The sequence below is a fragment of the Numida meleagris genome, chromosome Z, assembly GCF_002078875.1.
Source record: "Numida meleagris isolate 19003 breed g44 Domestic line chromosome Z, NumMel1.0, whole genome shotgun sequence".
In the NCBI taxonomy this organism is placed as follows: Eukaryota; Metazoa; Chordata; class Aves; order Galliformes; family Numididae; genus Numida; species Numida meleagris.
In genome coordinates, this window is record NC_034438.1 from 33674445 (window position 1) to 33702266 (window position 27822).

Consider the following 27822-nt stretch of genomic DNA (forward strand, 5'->3'; position numbering starts at 1 on the left):
AGAGATTAAATATATTTCAAGACAAGAAGATTTCTGGTGGGAACGTTTCACTGTTGAATAAAACATTCCCTTGGGAAATAATTTGCAGTTTGGGTTTGTATTTTGAGGCACTTTGTGAATACCTTCAGAGAAGCAAAATAAGAACCTCCTTTTCTCTTTAAAATACCTAAACCTACAAAACCACTACAAACAGTAGCTAGTTTCCTAAGAGACGGACTGTTAACTCAGAAACAATAATATCTGCAGAGTTTGGAAAGTCTGGAGCCAGAGAGCAATATTGTTGATATTCAGGTCTCAGGACAACCTTGTTTTCAACAGGGCTAAAGAATTTCTTTATTTTCTTTTTATCTCTATGTTCCCCAGAAAATGGGATGTTATTTTCAGGTATCCAAAGAAGACATTGCAGTACTCAGAAAAATGATAGTTTATGTTTGGCTGCATTTGCAAATTTAGACAAGCCTTTTGCCCATTTGTAAGACAATTGATGAGAAGAGGATAAAAGCAGTGAGAAGTCAGAGCTGTAAGACAAGAAGGAGCAACCAAGGAAAGCTGGAAATCCAATCTTTATGAGTTGCTTTAAAAAACAGAAAGCAAAAAAAAAAAAAACCAACCACAATACAAACAAAGAAAACTGCATTTCAAAGCAGTGCTTTGATAGGTAGGGAGAAATTCTACTGACACTTGTTAGCTTAGGGCTGGAAGAGTCTCTTCTATCTCCAGCAGAGATACTGAATTTCTTCCAGGCGTAGTAAAGTATTACATGGAAGAGAGAGGAAAACATTAAGACTACCCCAAAAACTGGACTTCTTTCTTACAAGCTTATTATTTGTTGTGAATGCATAAGTAATGTATATCACCATCATCTGAGCTTCCTCCTGACTTTTCACATGGTGTTAAGTATTTTCTATATAGTAACAGCATTCCAGCAGGTGTCTGTTCGGCATGTCAGTAATAAAGATGCTCATGAGAAAACCATCTAATCCCATGAGTACATTTCTCATTGGGATATAAGGTCACCGAGAACATAAACAGTGCCCTTGTCACCTGTGGCAGGTTTATTACAATTGTTTTCAATTTCCTTCATTCTTGTTGCAATGACCCAGAAATGGAAAAATTCTTGTCATCATACACAGAAAAAATAAAATAAAATAAAATAAAAAGCTGATTTTTTTTGGTAGTTTTATTTACTTTGGTTACTTTGACAAAAAAAAAAAAAATTATTCAAACTGAATCCAAGCAAAATTAAATTTTAAGGAAAGGGACAGTTTTCAGGTGGAGAATGATCATTATCTTCATGGCTCCAGTTCAGCCTTTAAGATGTCAGTGGTGAAAAAGAAAGAAGTTCAAGCTGAAGTTATTTTCAACCTGTGCTTAAAAATCAGATTTTTTGTTTTGGAGTCTACCTTCCTTCCCAAATCACAGTAACCATGGATTGTCTTATTTAAACCATGAGATGACTCAGTGACAGTAAAGTCTTTAAACTGCCAACTCTACTAGAAATACATTGACACAGTCTCTGATTACTTGGGCCTGCATATTTCTCCTTGGGAACTAGAAAGCCTGGAAAATTCTGAACATTTATGAATAACCGGTTTAATATTGTGTAATAAATAGCACAGAAATGCAGCATTTTCTGATCATCAGTTTCTGATGTCCTCACTTAGACAGGGTAGTATCTCTTCTTGCAGGTATTTCTCTGAGAAAAACCATACGATCAGACCCAATAAATTCCCAGAAGGAAACATAAGAATAGATTTAAAATTGTGCGTAACCTTCTGGCTTGCCATGTAAGAATGAGGAGTGTTCAGAATTATTAACAGTTACAAAATCGTTCTGTAACATCTCTGCAGGTTTTCAGTTTTTACATGGACTTTGGTAAAGGCAAAACAGCTTTCAGAATTTACTTTCGGAGCTGGACCATAACTGCTTCTAAATTTGGGTCATGGTATTGGGCTTGTGCCCATCTCTGCTCAACCAAATTCCATTTTGGAGAATAAAGAAAAAGGAAGCTTTGGGTCAATACAGTAGAAAAGAACATGGAATATTAAATACAGCAATAATTATTATTTTATTTCAGAACTCTTAACTTTGCTTGAGGAATCAGGGGTAAGTACTAAGCAAGTTTGTTTGGCAGCTAGCAGCAATTTAGACACACCTGTTGGTCTTTGAGGCTACTTTTCCTTCTTCCTTGATTGTATTTTTGCAAGGTCAAGGTAGTCAGTTAACCTCTTACCTCTGAAGACTCACATAAAAATGTAGCACCTTTTCACTTGGAAGTGTGCAGGAGCTAAAGTATAATGCTGTTGTTAGCTTTTACCGAGAGTAATTCAGAGCTGAAATACAGACACAAGTTGCTGTATCTTTTAAAGTGGTGTATAAACCAAAAGGAATATTGCTCAGCTATAACTTAGCTTTTTAAAAGCCTGCATTTCTCATCTCTCACTATAAATGTCATTGTTACCTTTCTGGTATTTAATGTATTATTTTCTGCCATATGCTTCAAGTATCTGTTGTGAAATCCAAGAGATTCATGCCTAAGAATACTACTAATAACGAAAAATAATCCTTTTTATCATTGTCAAGGCACTCACACCACTGGATCTAATGGAACAATTCATTCTTTAGACTGATCCAAGAGTGATACGTGCTGAAGTATAAAAATGAGAAAAACATTTTTGCTCATATTTTTGCTGGAATTTTGTCTCCTCTCAATTTCATAAGTTTCTTTGTAAAGACAGTTGGACACCTGAATACCCACAAATCTTCCTGATGTTGAAAAACTTTGCTGTTATCTTGTTGATCTTCATGTATGCATGTACTGAAGCCTAATTTCTCACATAGTGCTGCATACGCTGATTACAGTCAGTTTAGGGTCAGATTTCTTCCAGGTTGCTCTTCCTTTGTGTGGTTTGCTCAGTTCTTAGGAAGGGTTCAGTTGCCCAGTTGCCTTATGCTTGGGAACTGTCTTCTCAGATATTCTGTACATCAGGAATAGGCTGTGTTACAATGATAACAGGTTTCCTCAGAGGATGAAATTGTCATATAAATATAGCTGAGACTTTAAGGAAACTTAAGAAATGGAAAATAGTCTTTCTGGATGTTAATCCAATTTACTGACACTCATCTTAAATGGACTGATTCCATCCTTCTAAGTCAGAATCACCATCCTCTACTAGGTCTAAATTTCATCAGCAACTGTATAGATTAAAATTATACAGTGCACCTGGGAGGAATTACTGTTCAAAGCTGGAACACATACGTTATAAATTAAGAGGAGAAGAACCATTTTAGATGACTACATACTTCTCAGTTCTCTCCTTTTTTCAAGATTCATTTTTTGCTGAGCAAAAAAATTCATTGTTGCTTTTCTTGGCTTTTATTTCTCATCTTCCTTCATCCTCAGTTTCTCACTGTCTTTATTCCTCTCTCTTATTCTGTGTATTCTTTCTGTTCAGTGCCTCTGGATCCACTTCCCTAAGATGTAATATTAGCAAATAAACATTAATATAAATATGATGACTGTTTTAAAAGTTAACAGTATTCTACTGAGATTTTCAATACTGCAAACACATCCTTTAGAAAGTCTTTATTTTAACTATTGATAACTTAGTAAGATAATGCAATAATGAAGTAGTTTGGTTTATTTTTGTAATCCATTTAGAAATTGTTTAAAAATTGGAAGCTGTCTGAGTTTATTTACATAGGAACACAATAAATGATGTGGGAAGGTGAGTTATTGGTAAGGAATCAGTTTTCTTACATTGTCCGTTGTCTGAATTCTAAAACAAGAAGCACAGAATTTTAAGAAACCTTAGTCAATCAATTTTACCATCACATTTGGTTATCCTAAAATCACAAGTAGGGAGTGCTACTTATAGGTAAAATAAAACTATAGATTTTTGTTTGTGAAATAAATTTTATTGCTGAACACTTCTTGCCACTTCTGGGATGAAATATGAAAAATGAACTATTTCAGGGCAGTATTTCTCCATAAATTTCATTAAGAAAATAATATATATCACTAGCAAGGCTTCTTTTCCTTTTGGACATGTACTTACATTTTTTTTCTGACACTACAAGGGATTTTCCATTGAATTAACTCAATAGTATGAGTGTATTATCAGCGTATCTCTCAATATTATCCACAAGATGGAAAGCTAAGTATGAATTTTAAAGCCCCACACTTGTAAAATTCTAATATATTTAGTTAGTTAGTTACTCAGCATTTACAACAGGAGCTCAAAACTACCAAAATAATGGGATGACCTGTATACTACTACAGACAAGAGGCTTTATATCAAAGGCAAAACCTACTATGCTAACCAGCATATAATTTGGTTTCAGGGACTCCTAGTTCTTCCCATTACCTGCTTCATAATGACATATTCCCATCCCCCACATTAGTTTTATTCATTCATCTCCTTCTAGTCTTGCCATTATAACTGCACTAACTCTGATGCGACTTCCCAGATGGCAGAGAGGACTGCCTCCTCCCAAACAGCAATACCAACTCACCTGTAGGAAGTAGCAAATTTATATTTCATTCTTCCCGTAGACACTACTATCATAATTTTTTGTGGTCCTCCCAAGCCCTTCTTTTTCTCTGATGTTCTCAGCTAGGATAACTGGAACCAGCATAAATATAGCATCTGGTTTTGCAGAAGTGTGAACACAAGGAAAAATCGTAATAAAAGATAAAAGCATCAGAGCATGAGATTTCTTCTTAGCAAAATAAATTTGGTAATGCAGCACTAGTAATTAATAACTACAGTTTATTTGTAAGTCTTGTGTTTATCTGAAATATATGCAGAAATATTATATCTATCTTTTGTGATTAAAGGATCTTGTTCTTCAGATGGAGAAACAAAGAAAAAGATATCCAGAAACTCCATTGTTGCCCTGCGCTAGTGTGTCAGTATTGCTTTGCAAAAACATGAATCAATATCTCTTATATAGGAAATGCACTTATGACTGTTACACTCTAAATATTAATTTCCCAAAATATTGAAATTCATTTCATGAAAGAGTTATTCATTTCATTAAGAGTTAACTGCTTTATAGACCATTGTTAAAAGGAACAAATAGCAACATATTTAACAAACAGAATGTCTAGCAAATTAAAGTTATTAACTTCCTTGGATTTCTTTAAATGCCTGTCTTTGTTTTCATTACTATCAGTGGTGACTTCTTAGAATGAGTTTAATAATAGAATGCAAAATAATTATAATGGACATTTTAGTATTCCATCCCGATTTATTTAGAGATGGCGTCTATGGCAGGATTGAAGCACTGCTTTTCCTAAAATGATGTTTTCATGATAGGTTTGTGGAGACCAAAGCCAAGGAGCAGTTTTCCTACGTGAATTTACATTGATCCGAAGAGAAAGCCTACATGATGATTTCCTGTCTGATTTGCTGAATAACCACAGAATGGAAGATCCGGTAGGACTTATCTTTTGTTCTAAAAAATTGATCTGAAATATCCGCAAGAATATAGATTTTGCAAACAGTACTCTATCATATTAAAAAAAACCCTACAAATTTGATTTATAAAGAAGAAATGTCACACTAAAAATACTGGAAATTTCACACTCATTGGATGGGTGTCAAATGCAAATGAGGTTTCATTCTTTTAGGGAGAGACTTTTCCAAAAGAAACACAGGTTGTCCTATTGATTTCAAATGAAAGTATTTCTCATTTAGAATTTTGTCAGCCTAATTTTCTACTGGTATCTGACTTGCTTGTTCAAAGCAAGTTTATGTGTTATTTAAATTTTGAATGAGTAAAGTTAAATCCCGAAGTTATTTAAGAGACACATTATGCCTTAAAAACATTTATTTTATAAAATGTGCCATGGTAAGAGAAAGATAAAGTGGCTTCATGAAAAACGTATTTCACTCTCTTCTGTTTATGAATGGCAAGATGTGTTTTCCAAGCCTGAAAAATTTCAGAATGCTATTCCCTGATACTGTTGAAGAGAAGAATGTGGACAAAGATGAGAAACATGAACTTAATGGTACTTTAGTATGAAATAAAGCAAGCCAACTGACTTAAAACTGCTGTAAATATAAGGTCTAATATTTTAAAGGGTTGTTTTTTTATGGGATTCAACACACTGTGGTATAACAGAAATGGTGGTGCATTAGCTTCATAGTGCTGTGAACTGCTGTTGTATTTTGAGGATTAATGTTAAAAATAAAGAATCTGTAGACCAGGAAAAGTGATTCTAGAATAATTTAATGTTGATACAGCCTTGCTTACTGCTTTTTCAATCAACATTTTCTCATAGCCTTGGAGGGCACTGCCCAAAGTTACCTTTCTCAGTGCATGAGTTAACATTAGCCAGTTATCGTCAGTGGAAGCATGTACAGCTAGGACTTTGGAAGGATGGGGTAGATGTCTTTTGATAAGTCTTGTTGCTCAGGTCAAAGAATCTAGTTAACAAGGGGAGTGAAGCCATTAAACAGCCCACTGTGTTTGTGCTAATTCATCTGCTCTAAGACAGGCTGTCCGTAGTTCTTTACAAACTCTTCAAAGAGTTTTCACATCAGGCAAAACCTACACTTTCTTCTTTCACTGTGGGTAATTACATGACATTTTGGAATTGCATCAAGCTACTAATTTACTGCCAAGACTAAAATAAAGATTCACTGAACAGAGAGTGCTGGTCTTCTGCTACCTCTATCTAATCATTAAGGGAGTATAGCTGAAGTTGCTGTCCACTGAAACCATTCATTCTCTGTGGTCCAAAGGATCAAAGAGAATTTTATTGCAGTTGTGTCAGTACCAGCGAAATGATTTGTTGTTTCCTGTGCTGTGCTAGTCTTCTGCCTGTTTGTGTGTCATGATTGTGTTCACAAAAGTGGAAAATAATCTGAAAATTATGCTCAGATTTTACTTCAAGGTAGTGTTCTTTTTAATTTCACAAAGATGCCGTGTCATTCCTGTGACCATCTTTCTGTGTGGATAGGTATGTATGAAAAGACAATCAAATTAAAAGACTATTGCAAAGGTTTTGATGTTGCTGTCTTCATTTAGGTATAATTTGGAGAACTTTTATTCCAATCTAATAATTTCTTTGAGATAACTTCTTTGACTGTATAAGAACATTGTGTATACTCTGCATGACTGATTCAGTCAGAAACAGAAAATAAGGAATATCCTGAAGTAACTCTTCTGTATTTTGCCTGACATATTTTGAGTGTATGTGTAGTCACATAACCTGCTCACTCTGTGCTATGCTGACTTTGTTTCAAAGACAGGCATTAATTTCAACAAAAGTATTTTTCTGTTATTTAATTTATATACCCATTTCTTAAGTATTAGTGAATTTATTTTCATGAATTTCTGTAGTCTATACAAGATATTTTACAGAGGTGGATTCAAAGGCTTGCAGACATTAAAACCAAAAAACCATACTCTCCTTGCGTTCACTGTCTGAGACGCAAGGTTTTGTTTTATTCAGTTCACTTCTCATTACATAGCAATCAAGATGCAAAATTTTCATCTCAGATGTAATTATGAGTGTTCAGCATCTCTGTCTCTCAAACTGAGGATAACAGATAAGGCATCTACAAGAATGAAGGCTACATGGTTACTAACATATCAGAAAAAAATGTTATAAGGGTCTGCAATGCAGATTTTGAATTTCTGAGGCAGAAATATAGAGTGTAGTTTTCCAGAACAGAAAGCACAACCCAATATGCAGGACCGATCTGTCTTAATTCAGAAGACCAGTTCGTTTTTTTACTTTCCTGTGATTTCCTGCTGTGATCAGAATGTATCCAACAAGAAAATCTGCTACGGAGCTATTTTTCTAACAGATGAGATACAGAGAAAACAGTCTTTATCATCATAGACCCTGACAAACCTCCCACTTTGGTTCTTTTTAAGAGTTCTTTGAGTAGCATAGGCTAGGTTTCTCTGTTTGCAAATTTTCAAAATCAGTGGACACTTGGATCCCTCATGAAAGCTGTGTAGCTAGTATCCTACCAATTATAAAAGTCTTTAACCTTTGCATTTTTCACTGATGATGACATGGAATCACAGAATCATAGAATGGTTTAGCTGGGAATAGACCTTAAAGATCATGTTTGAAACCCAAATCAGGCTGCCCAGGATCCCATCCAATCTGGCTTTGAGTGCCTCCAGGGATGGGGCATCCGCAGTGTCTCTGGGTAGCCTGTTCCAGTGCCTCACCACCCTCTGAGTAAAGAACGTCCTATCATCTAAACTAAATCTCCCTTCTTTTAGTTTAAAGCCATTCCTCCTTGTCCTGTCACTGTTAGACTGTGTAAAAAGTCAATCTCCATCCTGATTATAAGCTCCCTTCAAGTTGTGGAAGGCCACTGTGAAGTCTCTGGGAACCTTCTCTTCTCCAAGTTAAACAAGCCCAAATCCTTCAACATTTCTTCATAATAAAGGTTTTCCAGTCCCCCGATAATCTTCATGGCCCTCCTCTGGACCTATTCCAACAGCTCCATACCTTTCCTGCATTGAGGGCCCCAGGCCTGGATGCAGTACTACAGGCAGGGCCTCACAGGGGCAGAGTACAGAGGGACAATCGCCACACTCACCCTGCTGGTCACTCCTCTTTTGATGCAGCTTGGTTCCCCTTATACCTCTCTCTTAACATAGTTGGTCTCCCAGGCTGCAAGTCCATACTACTTGCTTATGCCCAATTTTTTTGTTCATTAGGACTCCAAAGGCCTATTCTGCTTTTTCCAAGCCTGTCCAGGTCCCTCTGGAGGACATCCCATCCTTCTATGGTATCAGCTGCACCACTCAGCTTGGTGTCATCAGCAAACTTACTGAGGATGCACTTGATCCCACTGCCTAGATCATATCCATCTAATCGTCTCGCCTTCAAATCCACATCTCTCCAATTTAGAGATAAGGATGTGGTGTGGAACCATGTGGGCCTTGCACAAGTCTAGGTAGATGACATCATTTGCCCTCTCTTTGTTAACCAGTGCCATCACTCCATCATAGAACACCATTAGATTGATCAGGCATGGTCTGCCTATGAGATTCCTGAGAGCAAGAGGATTTCCTAGGCCACAGTTTACACATCACTGCTGTACGAGAATCTCATATCTTTACAGATGAGAGCAGATTATCAGGTTTTTCAGCGACATGTAAACATGACTAAAGTTAATTGGATTCTGCATCTAATCTTGTTCATCTGTTTCAGCACATCAGGAAATCACTTGGCCACTTGCTTGTGAATTGCGTTCTTATTTTACTGAGAAACACCATAGGTTTTATTACTTTTATCATATTTTATTTGTCAAGTTCTGTCATACATCTCAGTAATCTTAAAAATATGTTTTGTTAAACTTCTATCTCATGGTTCAACCCACATGACAACTCCTTATCTACTTGCCATTTTGAGCATGTGCTGTTTTCAGTGTAAATCTTTTCCTGCCACAACTGTTTTCGAAATGATTTCCAGTCTGTACTTTATAAAAATATTAGTTGTTTCTTCCAGACTGTATTGCTCAAAATTGATTAAGGTTTTTATCTTAAAGTTTTATCTACTTTAAAAACACAAATGCATTAAATATCTTTAGATGTCTGTGGATCATCACAAACAAAAATAGGGTGAACCATTGGTATTTTCTACATTCTACAATTCTGAATCTCAGTATTTAGATTGCAAAGTGTCCTAAAGCTTCTTTGTCTATTTCTTTTATTGCTTCTTTTACACTGCTTTAAAAATAGAAGCATGACCATTAAATGTCTTAGACTTCTGACTGTTCCTATATTGTTTTCCTTTTCTGTTTGAAAGCCAATCAAGACACCAGTGCTCAGAAAAGAAAAAAAGATTGCATTCCAGAGCTTGGAATCCAGGTCCCACAGCTGCCAAAAACTGTCCCGTGACTGCATCTAATGCTGGAGCTGATGGAGGATGAAAGGAGGCTGTTTTTAGAAAGTCTGAGTTATTAATCTTGCCCACATTAGGAAAATGAAAAATTGAAAAATAACGAAGGCATTGTTTGTGTAATGATACAGAACACTATTTGGACTACTACACTGCGTAAGTGGGCCTTAAATTTATTCGTAACTGTTCCCAGTACCTATTCCCAACAACGGAAAAATCCTTAGCTTCCATCAAATTAAGAAGCCTTTAAGTCTACTTCATTGAAGCACTGGAAACTTCTTCATTACACTGTTTCCACTCTGAAGAATTCAAGTAAACAGTAGCTTATTTTGTACTAACACAACAAGGGGATGCTCTTTGTGTCTTATTTATGTACTTTTGAATGCAGATCTTTTGGAATGGTAAATTTTAACTGTAGTCTAAATAGTTCATGAAGGAAATCAGTAAAGAATAGATATCATTTTAAACTATTCAACATAAAAATGAACAGTCCCTCTTTTTTATTTTATTAGCATATTTTATTTAATCATTTTTATAGAATTTAATAATTATACAATAACAATACTGTACTGAGGTGTTCCAAGTTTCTTTCACTAGCTGAGGAAGCTATAATCTTTTCACAGCCAGTGATGATGACACAAGGAGCTTAAAGTAGCTCAAATATTTTGGAGGAAAAAAATCTTTTTTTTTCCTTTTTTTTTTTTTGAGACTTAGCTTTTCTCTTTGATGACAAAAGATCTTCTACAGCAAACACTTGTTGATTTTCTCTTTTATAAATTTTAAACACTAGTGAGAGAGTGTAGTTTAATAGCTCTATCTGCTGCAAGTCTACTGCTTCTCATGCCTTCATATTTCTGTGCTGTTTATATAGATATTTCAAGTTCTGATCGCTTGCTTTCTTCATATAATACATATATAATACATATATGGCATTTATGGCCAGTTGCTCTTTATTTACATAGATGCAGACACACACACACACCATTATATACATGTATACATCTGTCAAGATGACAGATTTTAACTTGAGTCTCAGAACTCCAAAGTAATTGTAGGACATGCTCACGAGTACATTTTCTGAAATTGAGTGGAGGGACAAGTTAGTGCTCATTCTTTCTGCTCTGTTTTTCCAGTAGTTATAACTGGACTTAAGAAAAATGGCTTGTAACACCCTAGGAATAAAGGCTTTTAAAGAATGGTACTTTTACTTTCCAGCTGCACAGAGCGTTCTAAGCTGCACTAAAGACTTGAGTATCAAAGCTGTCTCTTACAGTCAGTAGAAACTATGCTTGTATTCCTCCAGGCTAGGTCAGTGTTGCCTGGCATCACTGCAAACAGCAAGGGAATTTTTTGTTTCCATTCCCTGTTCACATGGATCCAGGCTGCCTCCTGAGAATCAGGGCCGGAGAATCCAGCACAGGGAGCTTTGACTATCTAGGGGAGAGATAGCACATCAGAGGGATTACAGAATGTTAAAAACACTTGAACTTTTTCCTTTTTGGGTCACTCTAAGCTATGCCAGGGCATTTTTCCTAGAAAAATTACACTACTGTAAAATTACTAGCAGGGTTCAGAGTTTAAATTTAGTTTTCTGACTTAAAAGTAGGTTTGTATGCCTACATATTTCCTATCTGTCATGTATATGAGTATATCCTGGCCTAGCTTATTGAGTTTGCGCCTGGTCTAGTGCACTGATAAAAGGCTTTGGAAACTCTTGCTCCTTAACAAAGATAAGTAGGACACTGTCATTTTCAGTATCAGCAAAAATCATTGATGGGTGAGTGTATATTTTGAACCAAAGAACAGAAGATTTGTTTCCCTCTTCCTCGGTCACTGTTTCCTTTTCACTCCCCCTCTCTCTCTTTTTTTTTTTTAAAGTTATAAATCCTCAAGACGGGTCTATCTTAAGTAGCTTATTTAATGGGTTAGGCAATGTGATCATCCTCTCATGGTTGCCATAAAGTTTACAATGGTGGTACTTAAAGGTATAAACTTTTAGAAGTTACTTTGCATGAACATGCCTGTATACAGCCCTTTTGTAATTCCATGTTGAGATAAAGCAGAAAGAGGATTAGTGAGCCAGACTAAAGCCAATACATTGTCAGAATCAAGTGATGGCTTGAACAAATTTGAAATATTTACTATGTTCCTAATACCTATATTTTGAATGTTAATTACTTGAAAAGCTGTGAAAGGATGACCACAGAATAAATCATCATCTATTTCAGTGCCGTTGAGAACAATGTGCTTTTGATAACCGGTTGCCACATAAGGAATTGTTAAATCATTATGAATGTGTTTAATGTGTTGGCATTTTTAATTAGCATTCCATAACTGTCTTATTAAATCCTTATTTGAAAATTACATTCAAGCCAGCTTCAGTTTTATTCTTGTATGAATTCCATAATTCTCTTCTCCACTTGTAGCTTTTAAATCAGTCAATCATAATCCAAATGTGTTGGCTGTACTCCATTACGCCTTATAACAAGATGTTTGTCAGTTTGGTCATACCAGATTCGTTGCAGACTTTTGTGAAAGCAAGCAGCAATATATTCTTGCTGGAGTCTAAACTGTAGATTTATCCCAAAAAGTCCACTGCAAGATACAGGACAAATATCTCACCTTGAAATGGTAATCCAACCTAGTATTTTTTGTGTTACACAGAGTGCTGCTTGAGTGTGCATTCAAAATACATGTTTTGAATTTTTGCATTAGCATCTTGTACAGCCTTTATGTCTACATTGTCTTATCTACAGGGTATAGGTTATTTATCGTACCACAGGGAGACTACTGTTTGAATGGAAATCTTATTTTTGTCCTCTGTAAGTTTTTCCTCTGTCATTGTTACCTAATCACCTTGAGTAGTAATGATACTTCTTCTATCCTCATCAGGTGGAATACAGTAAGCAGTGAAGTAATTTTCTTTTATAGTACAAACGTACTATGATGGGTATTTATTATCTTATGTATTTATGATGAAGATGTTAAAGAAACTCCTTTAAAACTGGAAGATTATGAGCATTGTTAATAAAGGAAGGTCAGGATACCATCCCTCCAGGAATTCATTTTTCAATATTTTACTCACTTCTGAGGAAGTTATTTTTATGCAAAGTGAGTTTTTGCTATGTTGTAATGGATTACAGAAACAAATTTTTTATAACTCTCCAAGTGCTGGATTCCGTTTTTTTATGTATACCTGGCCCAGACAACAGTTTCTGGATTACACCTTGGACTGCAAATTTTAGTGGGCTCACTATGATCTAAGTAGCTAGTTCTTGCACTTGCCACTGAAAAGTCTAGATGCTGCATTTTACATTGTAGGAATGTTTGCATTTTTCCAATCCTGTGGAAATCCTTATTGTGTTTTTTTCTGTTTTAAGAAGAGTGCTCAGTTTACAAGGCTTCATGCATTTCTGATCATTTATGTTATCTGTATCAAAGGTAAACATTTTTTTTCACCTTCATTTCTGCATGGCTGAAGTAGGTTGTAGAAATATTTTTCAGTTTCTTACAATAAGAAGTCTGGCTTCTGTATACCGAACTAAAATAATCAAGTAGATTATTTAAAAAATATATTACCAAGTATAGGTAATGAGCTGCAAGATACACTAGATTTTCAGTGTCCACTTAGAAACTATAGTAGCTGGTATATTTGTAAAGTTGGCTGCAAAGAGTTTGAAATATCTTTCTGTGAACTTTCCTGTCTTTGGTTGTAACTCACAGAGAGAGTGTGAGAGTGATTTAATGCAAAAGCAGCACTGTGAGCTTTCTATTTCTCTACTTCTTTTTCCCCCCATCCCCAAAATCTACCTGTTCTACTTCTTTTTCTTAAGCTCATGAAAGCCCAAGATCTGAACAAGGACTTGGGTTAGTAGTACAGATAATAATGAGTGATGTTTTAGTAACTAATTCAAAACCACTTGATTTGTCATGGTTTCAAAGTCCATCAGGATGGGTTAGTTTTCTACAATAATGAAAACAGTTCAAAGAGGGCAAAAAATAGTGAGAAGGAAAAACTGTGAAGACAGTAGTGTCCATTAGGCATATATTTGCTTTGTGCCTCTTTTCTGTGACTTGAGAGTCTGCGAAGTGTAGTGCATAACACATGCCTTTTTGAGCTCTGGATAACAGAGCTGTATTTTAATTTATATTGCTACTTTTTAAAAGTTAAGAATAGCTGAGAATTAATTGTGTTAACAAATGCGCTTGATGGATCTTGTGTGTAACCAAATCCATATTTTCAATATACAACTGGAAATTCCTATTACTATTGTGTGTAGATATTTAGTTTCCCTTCAGTCTCTCTGTATGCTTAAGTAAATGTCCATGGTAAACAACACAAAATAATGTTTAATGCTAAATTACATGACACTATATTCTTTGTATCAACCTTGGCATACAGAGTGGAAGAAAAATCAATTTAGCAAGCTCCACTGACTTTGCACAATTTAGAGCAGAGGGTAAATTAACCAGAAGAAGCTGCTGACCAGATAATGCATATAAAAAAAAAAAAGTTTAATCATTATAGGCTGTTTCATGAGTGTAAAATCAACTCTATGATGCTTCATCATTGCTGCAATTTTGGTTTACGTGGTGTTGTAGATACGAATAAGGACATACAGCAGTGACTTCATGTTTAGGTCTCCTTTGCACCATCTTCTGAGTCTTCACTTTCTATGTTTTTCACAGCCATTTTGATGTTATCTGGGCATAAGGAAACTAGGAATAATAAGCGTAGCTTAGCTTTTTGACTTGGATTTGCTTTAAAATTTGTTGTGAGTAATAAGTCTAAGACTACTAGGCTTATTTCGGTTATTGGGATCTTTGTCTTGATTCTTCTACTGTGGAATGTAATCTGTAAGCTACATCAAGGCATACTAAATTAGAAAAAATTGCCTTACATGATAAATATAAAATACACATTGGGCTGCAAAGGATCTCAGATGTGCAGAAAATAGTCACATATGCTGAAGACTGTCATTGGATTTAGCTTTGTGAGGAAGGGATGTATTTTCTCATTAACAAAGTTAAGCCAATGGGGAAGATACGTCATTGTTCTTAATTAGGAGATATGCTGCTGACATCTGAAGCATATTTTCCCAGTACCAAATGTATATTTAATTTGATAGCTACAGTTCATATCTTTCTCCTGTTCCACACAGAAAGTCTCACATGGATCTGTGAGGTAACAGACTTCCGTTTAAACAGATAGGCGTATGTTTTGTTTTGATTTTTAGTTAAAAAACAACAAACGTTTGAAGAGGAATATTTCTACGTACCTGCTTAGCTCTGCATGTTTCTTTGAGCTATGTAACATATAAATAAATATGTTTATAAGTTAACACTACATATTATTCATATCCCATCCATTGATTTTACGGCTTTTCATAAAATTAATGTTCTATTAATTTTACAAAGACTAGAGTAGCTTTTATGTTTCCTAATGACTAAGCTAATTGTTTATAAGTACAGATATAATTTTTTTTTAGTTTTTGTACAGACATAAATTTATATAGCATGATAAATGTGTTTATAATGCTAGACACAAACGTAATATAAAGACAAGCATTATAATTATCTATTCTTAGTCTGTGTTTTCAGATAAATTTTAAGTGCACTTATCTTTCACCCAGAAAGGAGATAATAGTATGCACTTTGAGGTTACTAGTGTCTCATGGAGCAAATTCCAAATTCCAAAAAGATTCGAAAAGCATAACTCATTACATTAAGCAGAGAACAGATGTCTTGAAACTTACCATTTTGGCTCCTACAATATCCCGTCCACCATCTCCACCTCTTCCCACCTCCAACAATAACAAAAATATTTAAGTGGATGAAAATCTGAAATGGAAATTGATCTCAAAAAGATTAATCACCTGCAGCATTTTTTGCCTTCATTAACCAACTAGAAATCAGAACATTACTACTAGAAGTAATAATCTTTTGCTTTTGTTGAAAATGTTATAGATGTAGTTAAGCAGCTTATGGATTTTTTTTATATTATTTTAGCTGAAAGATGTCAATTCCTAATCTTGAAGCATTCATTATTTCAGTTGTGTGCTAAAAAACCATCTTTGATAGTACCTTATTTTTGTACTTTTCTTGCTTAGTTTTTTTTGTTATAAAATGGATTTTTAGACTTATGCATCAAATAATAAAGATAATATTTAATATTTATATAATATTTAATTTAATCAATATGTTGCATTTCACTGACTGAACCTCCAAAATCCTTTCAGTAAACCAAAATCAGATACAGCAGATTATGACAGACAATAGCGGTAGCAATGGCTTTCTACTCAGCTATTCTTCACTCTTCTCAAGCTTTGGGAAAGATAGACATAAAGGTTATATCATCTCACATCTCAAGGGAATGGGAAGTGCTAGCTTTTCTACTTTTTATGACAAATATAGTCAAATTGTTCAATGAGAAAAAGAAATTGGCATAAATCTGGTGGAGTAATTTATTCAGATCTGAGGAAGTTTAACATATATAATTTCATCTTCTTTATTTTACTCTTTTATTGTCATTCTTAAAAATTCAACTCATTTTCTCTTTTTTTCAATACTGATATGCCCAGAATCTCTCCTTCTGCTCTTTCTTCTCTTTCCCTTCTGAACAGGTTACCTAGTACTGAGCCATAAATAATGTGGGTCTGTTTGAACCCAAGTCAGTTTTCGTGTATGTTTATTTTCAATGATTTCCATATTAATTTTATTTCTTTATTATTATATTTATTTATTTTGTATACTTCATCTCTGAAAATTCTATATAGGACACAACTGAAGCTAAGAATATTTGAATATTATCTTCTGAAAGGCCTCTGTACCCCCAAAATACCTTTCACTTCCTTTTGACCAAAGCATCTTCAAATTTAGTGCATGAAGATAACCAAGGAGAAAGACATAAATAAATATATGAATAGAATATACAGTCTGTAGCAGGAAACATGATCTTGTAATTAATTTTATAAAATTTTCAAGACTCATCAAATGCCTTTCCTTATATGGAAAATGCTTCAGGCCCCTAATCATCTTTGTGGACCTCCACTGTACTCTACCTAGAAGTTCTCTGTCTTTCTTGAATTAGGGAGCCAAGAACTGGACATGGTATTCCAGTTGTGGCCTCACCAGGGCAGAGTGGAGGGGGAGGCTCACCTCCCTCAACCTGCTGGCCATGCTTTTTTTATACGCTCGTGAATACCATTGGCCTTCATGGCCATAGAGTCACACTGCTCGTTCATGGACATCCTGCTGTCCATTGGGACCCTCAGGTCCCTCTCTGCAGAGCTCCTTTCCAGCAGGTCATCCCCTAACCTGTACTGATGCATGTGGTTATTCCTCCCCATGTACAAGACCCTACACTTGCCCTTGCTGAACCTCATTAGGTTCCTCCCTGTCCAACTCTCTGGTCTGTCCAGGTCTCACTGAATGGCAGTGCAGCCTTCTGGTGTGTCAGACACCCCTCCCAGTTTGCTATCATTAGCAAACTTGCTGAAGGTGCACTCTCTCACTTCATTCAGGTCACTGAAAATGTTGAACAAGACCAGACACAGTATCATCCCCTGGGGAACACCACTAGTTACAGGCTTCCAACTGAACTCTGCATTGCTGATTGCATCCCTCCGAGCTCTGCTGCTCAGCCATTTCTCAATACATCTCAATCCACCTTCTTTTCTCTTCTCTCTTCTGCATTTAGCGGAAGATTATTCCAAAGCCTCATTGCTTTGGTAGTTAAAAATACTATTTCCAGTTTTTCTTATTTCCCTGAACTTTGTATCCCCCATCTTTTGTGTTAGTTATGATGTTTTTTATAAGCATTTCTTTAGTTAGTATAGCATTGATTCCTACATAGAGCATTGTCTTTTATCATCCATATTTTTACCACATCAATACAAAAAACAGAGTCTCCGCTCCTTTCTGAGCTCTTATAACTCCTTCCTGCATCTGTTTAAATGTGGCTTGATCCTGATTGTTTATACCAGACCTTATACCACTATTTCCAAATCCATGAACATAAAAAAAAGATTTTTATTTTTGAAATTTTTACTTAATTTCTTAGCTGTATACAAAAATTGTTTCACATCAATTCCATTTTCACTGCTTAACTGCCTTATTCTATTTTAGAATTATTTCATATACTATTTCATTGTATTTATTCAAATTATAATATTTATTTTATATATGCTAAGGAACATTTTTTTATTTTCTTCACGAAACCTAATGGGAAGAGCACAATTGTTTTCTCAGTAAGCTACTTTCTGTAACAAGTTTTATAACTTCTAGATCTAAACTGTCAGATTTAAAATAGCAATTCCTCTTTCAGATTTACCGAGTCACGAGTGAAGAACACTCTGAGCTACTATATCCAGAAATGTCAGTATCCTGTTGTTAGTAACTATCCATATCTGGAAATAAAGTCTCCTGTAGAGACTCAAGTCCTATTTGTATCAGTTTCTCCAGTAATACTGCAGATCTCTGTATCCAAAACAAATTTCTGATTGTCCCTACCTGAAAATGTTTTGATCTAAGTTAATATTTTTCTTTTTTTTTTTTAAAGAAATTACATCTCTACTTATTCTTTTACAGGCCGTTATGACCCAGTGACTTTACAGGCAAACATTTAAAGTAATCTGAGCATATTTCAGTAAAGGAATTCCTCCAGAATAAGACTTATGACAATTACCTGAAGATGGGAGAAGGCTGAAGTATGTCATTTTTACCATCCTTGCTTTTGTTGTTGTCTTTTCAGCACAGATACTACTTCTCAGCAGCTTTACTCATGATTCCAGGTCTCCAAGATGGGAACCTGTAGCTGTAGGACTTTCTCAACCCCTATAATATCTGGTTTTCTCATGCCCTTGCACAAGGGCTTATTTCCTACTTCCTTATCCACAGTATAGTCTTACACAATCTTTTGACTCCCGACTCCCACTTGTATCAGCAATTTTATTCCTCACTATAATTCATTTACTATTATGTTGTAATTTGACTGTTTCCTTTATTTATCTATCATAGCCAGCTGAAGGATGTGTGTGTCAAATTCTTCGTGTCATTAGAGTGCTTAGCTCATGTGGTGGTTCCACAGTGATGGTTGTCTAAGCTTTCCCTGAGCCCCATGCTCTTCTGCCTACTTCCCTTGAGTGGTACAGGGGAATGGGCAATGCGGGCTGTGGTCAGTCCCTAATGTTTTGTCTCTTCTGCTCCCCCATGGTCACTCTGCCCCTGCTCCACATGGGGTGCCTCCCTAGGGATGCCATCCTTCCCAAACTGATCCTATGTGGTCTTCCCACAGGCTGCAGCTCTCTGAGCACTGCTCCAGTGTGACTCCATACCACAGGGCCCACTCTTCAGGCACTGCTCTGCACAGGTTCCCCATGGGTGGCAGCTTCCCCAGCCCTCTGCCCCAGGAGGGCTGCTCCCCACAGCCTGCAGCTCCAGCCTGGGGTGCTCCTGCAGGGGCTCTCCATGGATGTACCTCATTTAGGCCTCAACCACTGCTGCACTGTGGGCTCCTCCATGGCTGCACATGGAGATCTCCTCTGCATAGTGCCTGTGTGCTGTTCTGCTACTGGAGACCACCCCTGCAGCCAAAATCTTGCCATATAAACCCAATAAATCCCTAAAGATAGCATCTGATTTGCCTTGTAATGAGGGTCAAAATAATGCAAACAACAGTGCAGATCAGTCCAGCACACAAATCTCTACACTGGAAATGCTTAGTTTAATGGAAGCAACAGAAAGCAGAAAGAAGAAATTATCCTACAGGCTTGTTTAGTATTAAAGATTCAGTGAACAATCAAGTTCAAGAGGTGAAGAACTGTGCTTGAAAAAGGTTTAAAAATAATATTTTTTTAAAAAAAAGATCATTTCTTGTAAGTTTGTGAACTGTATCACAGGACCATTTATATTCCATTAATATTTGATACTACTTTTCTTTTAAACTGTAATATTAGTGTTTTTCTTGTTGTTTTTGCTTGGTTTTGTTTGTTTGCTTTGTGGGGGTTTTGTGTGAGTGTGTTTGTTGTTTTTGTTTATATATAAAAATATACATATATTTATATATAAAAACATATATATATATATAAATCATGCATTTGTGAATGCAGCCTATGCAAAGAAGTTGCCCAGGAGTGAGGTTTGCTGCCTACTAGTTGCTGTTACATATTCAGCAATGGCTATGAGTGAAAATCTCACTGCAGGAATCTTTTACTCTTTTCCTCTCTCTTGAGAAATGCCATGTCACAGCAGACTGTGTGAAATGATATATGGTGTGAATTGCTCCCTGTGCTGCAGAGGAGCTGACTGCTTTACAGACATATAACTAGATAATAATAGAGATTAATGAAGATAGATGCAGTAAAATATATTGCTGTTAATAAAAGCATTTTAAAAATGTGCTATCAAGCTGAGAAATGAGTAGTCATAATGTTAAAAAGAAAACAAGAGCAGGGGGGAGGATTTGTGCAGTGCTGAGAAGAAATTGCCTTAAAGAATGATTTTTTTTTTTAATCGCTAGTTTTCAAGAAACAATGGATACTGGACAAGAAGGTGCTATATTAGATTATCTTATCATTTTAGCTCCCACAGCAGGAAATTAAATTCTTTTGTGCTTTATTCAGTGTACTGTCAAATGTTTTACTCAGCCTACTTTTAAATGGCTTAAACAAAGGATAAGTGAAATTCCTACATATTTCCTGGATGATTCATGTGGATCTGAAACATAAATAATGGAATTCCAAAAGGTGATCAGTGTCCAGAAGGTCTACCTGTCTAGGTAAGGAATGAATGGGTAAAGAACAATGAATATTGTGTAAACGTGCCTAATGATTAGACTGTTGATAAAGGAGTGCAAACATCCTAATGCGTGAAATTAGACCCCTCAGTAATGAATTTAAAAAATAGTAGAGAATACTGTCATGTTTCCAACCTGCAATTCAGAAGGCAGCCCAGGTAAAAGAATCCTGGTGATAGTTGAATTCTTAGACTTGATTAATACACACATGCTCATGCAATTATCTCCTCACCTTGTAGAAATATAAATCACTCCCTGGATGAATTTTGGTGAAGTTGTTGCAGAGCTACAACTTCATAGATCCACCTGCTTGTAGAGACTAGACTAATTAATTGCAAATTGGGTGAAGGAAAAGGTGGCATGAAGTCTCGATATCCAATACACAACTTCAAATGGAAAGAACATGTTACAAACGCTAGTAGGTTTTTTTCTTTGTACCCTCTATTGCTCTCTGTGAAAAAGACAAGAGAGACTCCTTCATGACTCCTCACCAGTAGTAGTTGTAGTTGTCTGTTTTCGTAGTCATACCAGTGCAGACCACCAACCTCACCAACCTGGAGAAGTTGCCTCTGGCACAGATACATAAGACCACTTAGCTATACCATGATCCTTCATTTAAGAAAAGCTTTTCTGGAATGACTGCATGAAGATAACAGGAATGAGTTGACATGGATTGAAATCTAGAGATTCCTTTAATTTACCAGATCAAAGCAGCAGCTCCCAGTAGTTTCTCATTCTCATCTCATACTTTCGTAACTTTGTAGTTCTTGAAAAAAACTGTCTGCTGACCGCCTATAGGTGCACAGGAGTGATCTGCTTAACTGTCACAAAACAACAGTTGTGAAGTGTTGTGGTGTCACAACATTTCATTTCTTATAATGGAACCACAACAGTATTTGCAGCCAATATATTCATGTATGTAGATTTAGACTATTTATTTATTTTTCCTCTTCAGTAAAGATATCTTACCCCCCCACACCCACCCAACAGCATTTGCCTTTGCTGTCTGTTTTGAGAAAGTACTTGTAGAAAAGCTGAATTATGTTTGTCTTGTACAAAACATTCACAACCACCTGGTATAAAATATCTTAAGAATTTATCTGCCCCCATGTGCATGATAGATGAACGAGAAAGTTATTAAAAGTATACACAGTTGAGTCTTACCCAGAAGTGTCATCATATTCCATGACTGAGCCTAGATAGCATATTTCATCATAGCTCACTTTTCTTTCACCTAGAATAATGTGTTCATTGCACAACTTTCTCCTATAATCTCAGTTCTTTTGTCAAAAAGTATACTTTTTTTTTTTTGGATTATGTAATTGGAAAATTCAATTTGCAAGCTTTGGATTACATCTAGAGATACTGTCTTCCCTGTGAGATGGCAGTACTTCCCCGTAAGCATGCTAATCACTAGTCTTCAATTTATATGTAGATTGCTACTGTTTATTTCTATGGAAATTGTAATAGATGCTAAGAGCACAATAACACCATTTGATAGAGCAAATCCTCAGCTACAAAACACTTTTTCAACACAGTCACCACCATGAGCTATGCATTTTTACCAGCAGTGTACACAATCCTGCATGCCACGCTTGTCAAAATCTGCACCAGTGGAGCTGACCCACTGTTGTTGTTACCTCTGATGAAACACACCACCCACCACCTCACTGTGCTCACATTCACTGGTTAATATCCATAACTGTTCAGCAGGCATTGCTGAATGTCAGTGGATGCCATTTTTTTCCACACAGAGGAATTCAGTTCCACACCTTTGTGTCATACACACTTCCATGTCAGATGCCATTCTGTCAGACTGCCCCTCTGCTGCTGTCTGTCACACAGCAACAAAATGTAGTGGAATACTGGCAGAAAGGTTTAACCTCTACTTCCATATCACCAAGATCTGCCTCTGAGGTTATGGACTAATATAATAAAATAGGAGGCATTACTTTCAGAGCTTTCAGAGCAGCCCTTATAATTGTTTCTCCCACTTGTTTTTCCCATCCATTCTTCCAAGATGTCTATTTCATTTAGCTTCAAGTAATCAGTTGGAATCTATACTGTAAATGGAGTTAGATACAATGCTCTATTTGCTCACCACAGACACAATGCACCAAATGCTCATTACCAAAATTACTTTAGATTGTGGCCACTGTCTGCAGAAGTAGAATCATAGAGTCTGAATCAGAGTTTGAGTTGGAAGGGATCTTTGAAGGTCATCTAGTCCAACCTAGTCCAATCCAAACAGAATTTGATTAGTTTTGTACTTAGGAATGACAACACGCAGGTGAAATATTACATTTAATTGTAGTTAGGAAAATGTGATGTTGTTCCACAGGGAATTAGGAGGGAAAAGAAATGTTTGTTGGAGTTCCCTTTTCCATCAAAGGTACGCTCTTAATGTTGTTTTCCTGTTTGTTTTTTTTCCGATCATTAATCTTCAGAGTATCTTAAACACTGGTTGTTGTTCTTTTTCATAAAAAACCACTTGGTTCCCTCAGATGAATGTTCTAGAATCCCACTAATTTCCAGGAAAAGGCAAAACCAACAACTATTACTAAATAACTTCAGAATTTTGTTGGTATTTCTAAAAGTTAATTATTTGCTCTTTTGGCTGTGTTTTCTTCCTCTTTCTACTACATAATTTGAGTTTTGCAAACTTTGTAAAATTTCCCTTCCCTTCCCTTCCCTTCCCTTCCCTTCCCTTCCCTTCCCTTTTTTGATTTACATATTCTCTTAACCTTTTTTTTTTTTAATTAACATATATTATCTTGTCCTTTTGGCTTTGGCTCTTGAACCTTAACTTGTTTTCTTTCTTTCTCAATATGTGATACTTAAGATTTGTTCATAATGTGTTTCCAAATGTTGCTGCGGGCTTTATCTGGAACCAATCCGCAATTATATAGTAGCTCAGTATAAACTCAGCTAGAAAGTAATAAAAATGATGTTTTAATGTAGAAAGAGGAGCTAAGAGAATCTGTTGAGAAATACACAGCTGATTAATTTTCAGTTGACCTAACTAATTTTCTAATGAGTTGGCAAGAGTTTGTATTACTACGTTAACATACATAGTGAAGAAATAAAGCAGCCTACAAGAAATACTCTCATAAATTTGGCACGTTTGATATATTTTTTATTTTTATAACTACAAATAATTTGCAGGTTGTTTTGGGAAAGGTCATATCCAACTGATGGTGGTACTTAAAATGCAACAATTTAGACTATGATATATCACAGGACTTGTTTTTAAACCCAATTCCAAGTAAAAAGAGAGTATTGTTACAGTTTGAACAGTGCATACTATGTTTAATATTTTACTGTATTATTATTTGAAGTCCTGCTTAAAAATATGCCACTACCCATGAATACTTCCTTGACATAACTCCACTTGGTATGCTTGTCTTTAGGCATGTTTCTGTCTTGTTATTCACTCTCCTTACGCTGATGGTGGGAATATTCTTTCTAAACAAATAATGAATGAACAGTCTGTGATGTAATGCAGCACTTGGGCTATTTTGTTTGCTACTAGAACCCTAAGGATACGATAGCTCCTTTTTGTGGAGTATGATTGCCTTTGGCCTTGGTCACATACAAGTTCACTGGTTTTTCTGCCACCCACAACTATTTCAACCACCATTCCGGTGCTGAAGGATTTCTGATGATGACAGAAGTTGCAGAAAAATTCAACTTCCATCTTAACAGCGCTATTTTGTATGATAGCTACCTGTATCTGTCACTGAAATGCAAAACTTCTTTCTAAATTTTTAAACAGAGATACAGCGATGATGCAGGAGTCTTGACTTGTATCACAGGTTGCTTGCTGAAATGTCTTAATGTGCATTTTTGAATCTGTTTAAACAAGTGTTTTGTACATTTTGACTTTATCTTCTAAACATGGTAAAATAAGTATACATTATTCAGATTACAAATCTTTATTTTGTGATGGGTGTGTTCGTTTTCAAAGTTGCAAGGTAGGTAATTTCTCCTAGACAGACAACTTGATAACATGTTTCTATTAAAAATTAAGGCACACATTTGAACAGGTAGCTTTTTTGGGTTACCTAATAGAGATGCACTGCTAAGACAAGACTGAACAGTTCATGGTGGCTATTCCTTATTTATCTCTTAGCTTGTTTAATTCTCTAATGACTGTCATATTACTGTTACGTGTTACCACAGCCCAAATATCTTTTAACCTTTAAATGGCTTACATTTGTGTAAATAAGCGTGTTTGCCTCAGATGCATAAATTTTCTACAGAGCCCACCCATGAGCTTGTATTGTTTTTTTTATTTTTGTTTTTTTTTTTTCCACTGGGCAGAAAGTAAATAATCAAAAAAAGAACTTTTGAATGTCTTTGCTATAAAGATTATTGTCACTGTTTCAGCCCAGATCGGGCTAGTTAATGACTAATGGGGACCCACACTCTGGCAAAGGGCAAAGATAGGGAGATGGCCCCAGAGGAGGAAAACAGTGGCAATGAGAAAACTTAATTTACTAAATATGATAAAGGAATGAGATAACACAATATAATGCAATATAATTGGAATTGAAGCTAATAAATCAAATGAGAGTGTCCAAAACCAAAGGCCTTGCTCTAATGCAGTAGGTGTGATGGCCAGGGAGCACACACCACAGAGATGAGCAGAAAAAGAGAGAGCTACAGTCTTGTGACTCCCAGTCAGTTTTATCTTTCCGTCTAAACAGAAAATGGAAATGGAATAATGAAGTCTTCTGGGAGCTGAAGTTCATTATTCTGTGGCAGGTACCTGGAACTATCAACAGTCCACAGAACTGGAGCATTAACTCTGTTATGATGTGGAATACTGATAACAGAAATCATAAAAACACAATTGTAAATAAGGAAAAACAAACAAACAGCAATAAACACAACACGATCAACTTCTTTACAAGAAGGATATTCAGTTGCTTGGGCATGTGAGCATGTGCAGAGTAGAGTAATGAAGCTGGTGAAGACTAGAAAACAAGTGTTATGAGGAGCAGCTGAGGGAACTGAATCTGTTTAGTCTGGAGAAGAGGAGGCTCAGGGGAGACCTCATCACTCTCTACAACTACCTGAAAGGAGGTAGCAGCAAGAGGAATGACAATTTCTTTTGTGACAAATGACAGGAAGTAAGGAAATGGTCTCAAATTGTGCAAGAAGAGGAATTCTGGAAGGAATTTTAGAAGCAAATGGACGTATCACTGAGAGACATGGTAGGTCAGGTTGATGGACACACCTGATGACTTTGGAAGTCTTTTTCCAACCTAGATGTTTCAATGATTCTCATGAGCAAAGTGGTTGGAGGAAAAAAGAGATTGTATGAGTTTTTCTGTGAAACTATCTGTGGAATGTCATGTTGGAGAGGTTTTGGCAGGGCTTTTTGCATCTCTGTGAAATTTCTAACCATGATCTGGGGAACAAATCAAGAAAATGCGCAATCGTTCATGAAAATAAGTAGGACTGATGAGTTTGTAAAGCCAATGAAATTCATTAGAAATTGAATTATGTTTTTGGTTACAGACATATCTGTAAATATCTAACATAACCCTAAACACTTCATCAGCTCTATTCATGCACTGAAATCAAAGAATCCTTGCCTCAGGCAGCTGAAGATACAAACAAAGTAAATCATAAAGAGTGATGCAAAGAGCTGCAAGACACCTCTAGGTCAGACAGAGCTGAAAATAAAACTTCCATTTTCTAATGCATAAATAAGCCTGATGTGCTTTTAGTTCCTATAAATAATAAGGAAATGCTTATAAGTTCTCAAAGTTTTCCTCTACCTTGTATTTTTTGTCTTTCTCTGCTACTACCACTAGAAACTGTTTTAGGCTTTTATAGAGGAAAAATATGTTCTTACTTGCCGTGATCATGGACTCCTTTAAATGCTCTCCTTATCACTTGTCAAAGTATTGTAATGTAATTTCTCAAAATGTACACTGACTTCAGTGTTATTAGGATCAGGTTGCTCAGATGTTTCTTTATTTGTATTCTCCAGCCTTCCTTCTGCCAAAAATCTTAAGAAGTCTTGTTAGTCCACATAGGTCTCCCAGGTGAAACAGGATACCTCGAGATAATATGAGAGAGCAAAAGTGTTGGCATTCCCACCAGCAGAAATAAATACTGATTTTTGTTCTCTTTGTGACGCTTTTAACATGGTATTGAAAAGCACACTCATATTAACAACTATATTTTCTTTTTTTTCTAATTTAAAAAGCAACATTTTTCACTTTTTATCCTAAGCATGGATATTTGTTTAATTAGATATCAAATTAAATCATTTGTAAATTGCAGTGTACCAGACCAGATTGATTTTGTGATTTTTTATCCTCAGTCCATATAAATGAGTAATAGTTATAATATGAAGACAGATCTTGGATTCTTCAATCTAGCTTAGACTTTCATTTTTGGTTGAAGTGCAGGTGAGCAACTTTGTGAAACCAAAATAAAATTGTCCTCCTCAAGTCCTTTCTGTATTTTATGCACTGCAAAAAAAAAATTTAGTGCTCCTGTGCCACATCCCTGTTTTATTTCTGTAATTTTATTCTCCCATGGACTTCAACACAACACAGCTGAAATTTAAATGCAAAGCAAAGAACGTTAGCTTGAAAGGATAGTTAGCTTGACAGTTTCCAACAAAGAAGCATTATCCTGTTAGTTAACAAAAGCCAATGAAAGTTATAAAGTACTTAAAAGTAAACACATACGATGGCTCCAAAAGTTTGTGAGAAGACCTCCAGACGGAATGAAAAGAGTGCAAATCTGTTTGTTAAGTCATAGTTCTTGGCTCTGGTAGCCTCCTGTAGGGCAAAAATCTCTGTATCTGTCTTACTCTGAAAATCTTATACACATTTAATACCATCTTCAGGAATACTGTGGATTATGAGTCATTCCAACTGCTTAATTAGAATATACTTTGTCGTTTATTTGCTGTAGGGTAGTTGGTATTTCTGTCTGCAGTTTGATATGATTTACCTGCAGGGAGCAAGTGTAAGCTTTTGAAAACCATAGAACATGCAAGCTAAACAATAAGTAAAAGTGCTTACAAGTTGCTAGATGTGAAACTATTTTAAACTGATTGTTAGATAAAAAAAAAGCTTATTTATTCATAGTTGACCTACAAAAAGTTTTACTTTGA

At 35.8% G+C, this 27822-nt stretch overlaps 1 protein-coding gene across 8 annotated transcripts in view; it reads left to right on the top strand.

Moving 5' to 3' along the window:
- Positions 1 to 27822, top strand: part of ADAMTSL1 (ADAMTS like 1) — a 442268-nt gene that overhangs the window by 93501 nt on the left and 320945 nt on the right. For 7 of the 8 annotated variants that reach the window (XR_002433573.1, XM_021381313.1, XM_021381315.1 and 4 more), the window contains exon 2: positions 5322 to 5441. Coding sequence is in view for 6 of the 8 variants with exons in the window: in XM_021381313.1 (XP_021236988.1) it covers positions 5322 to 5441 (120 nt within the window). In the remaining 2 variants the exon portion in view is untranslated. Of the gene's footprint in view, positions 1 to 5321; positions 5442 to 27822 lie in introns of those variants that run through there. The other variant, XM_021381320.1, reaches the window with a different exon arrangement.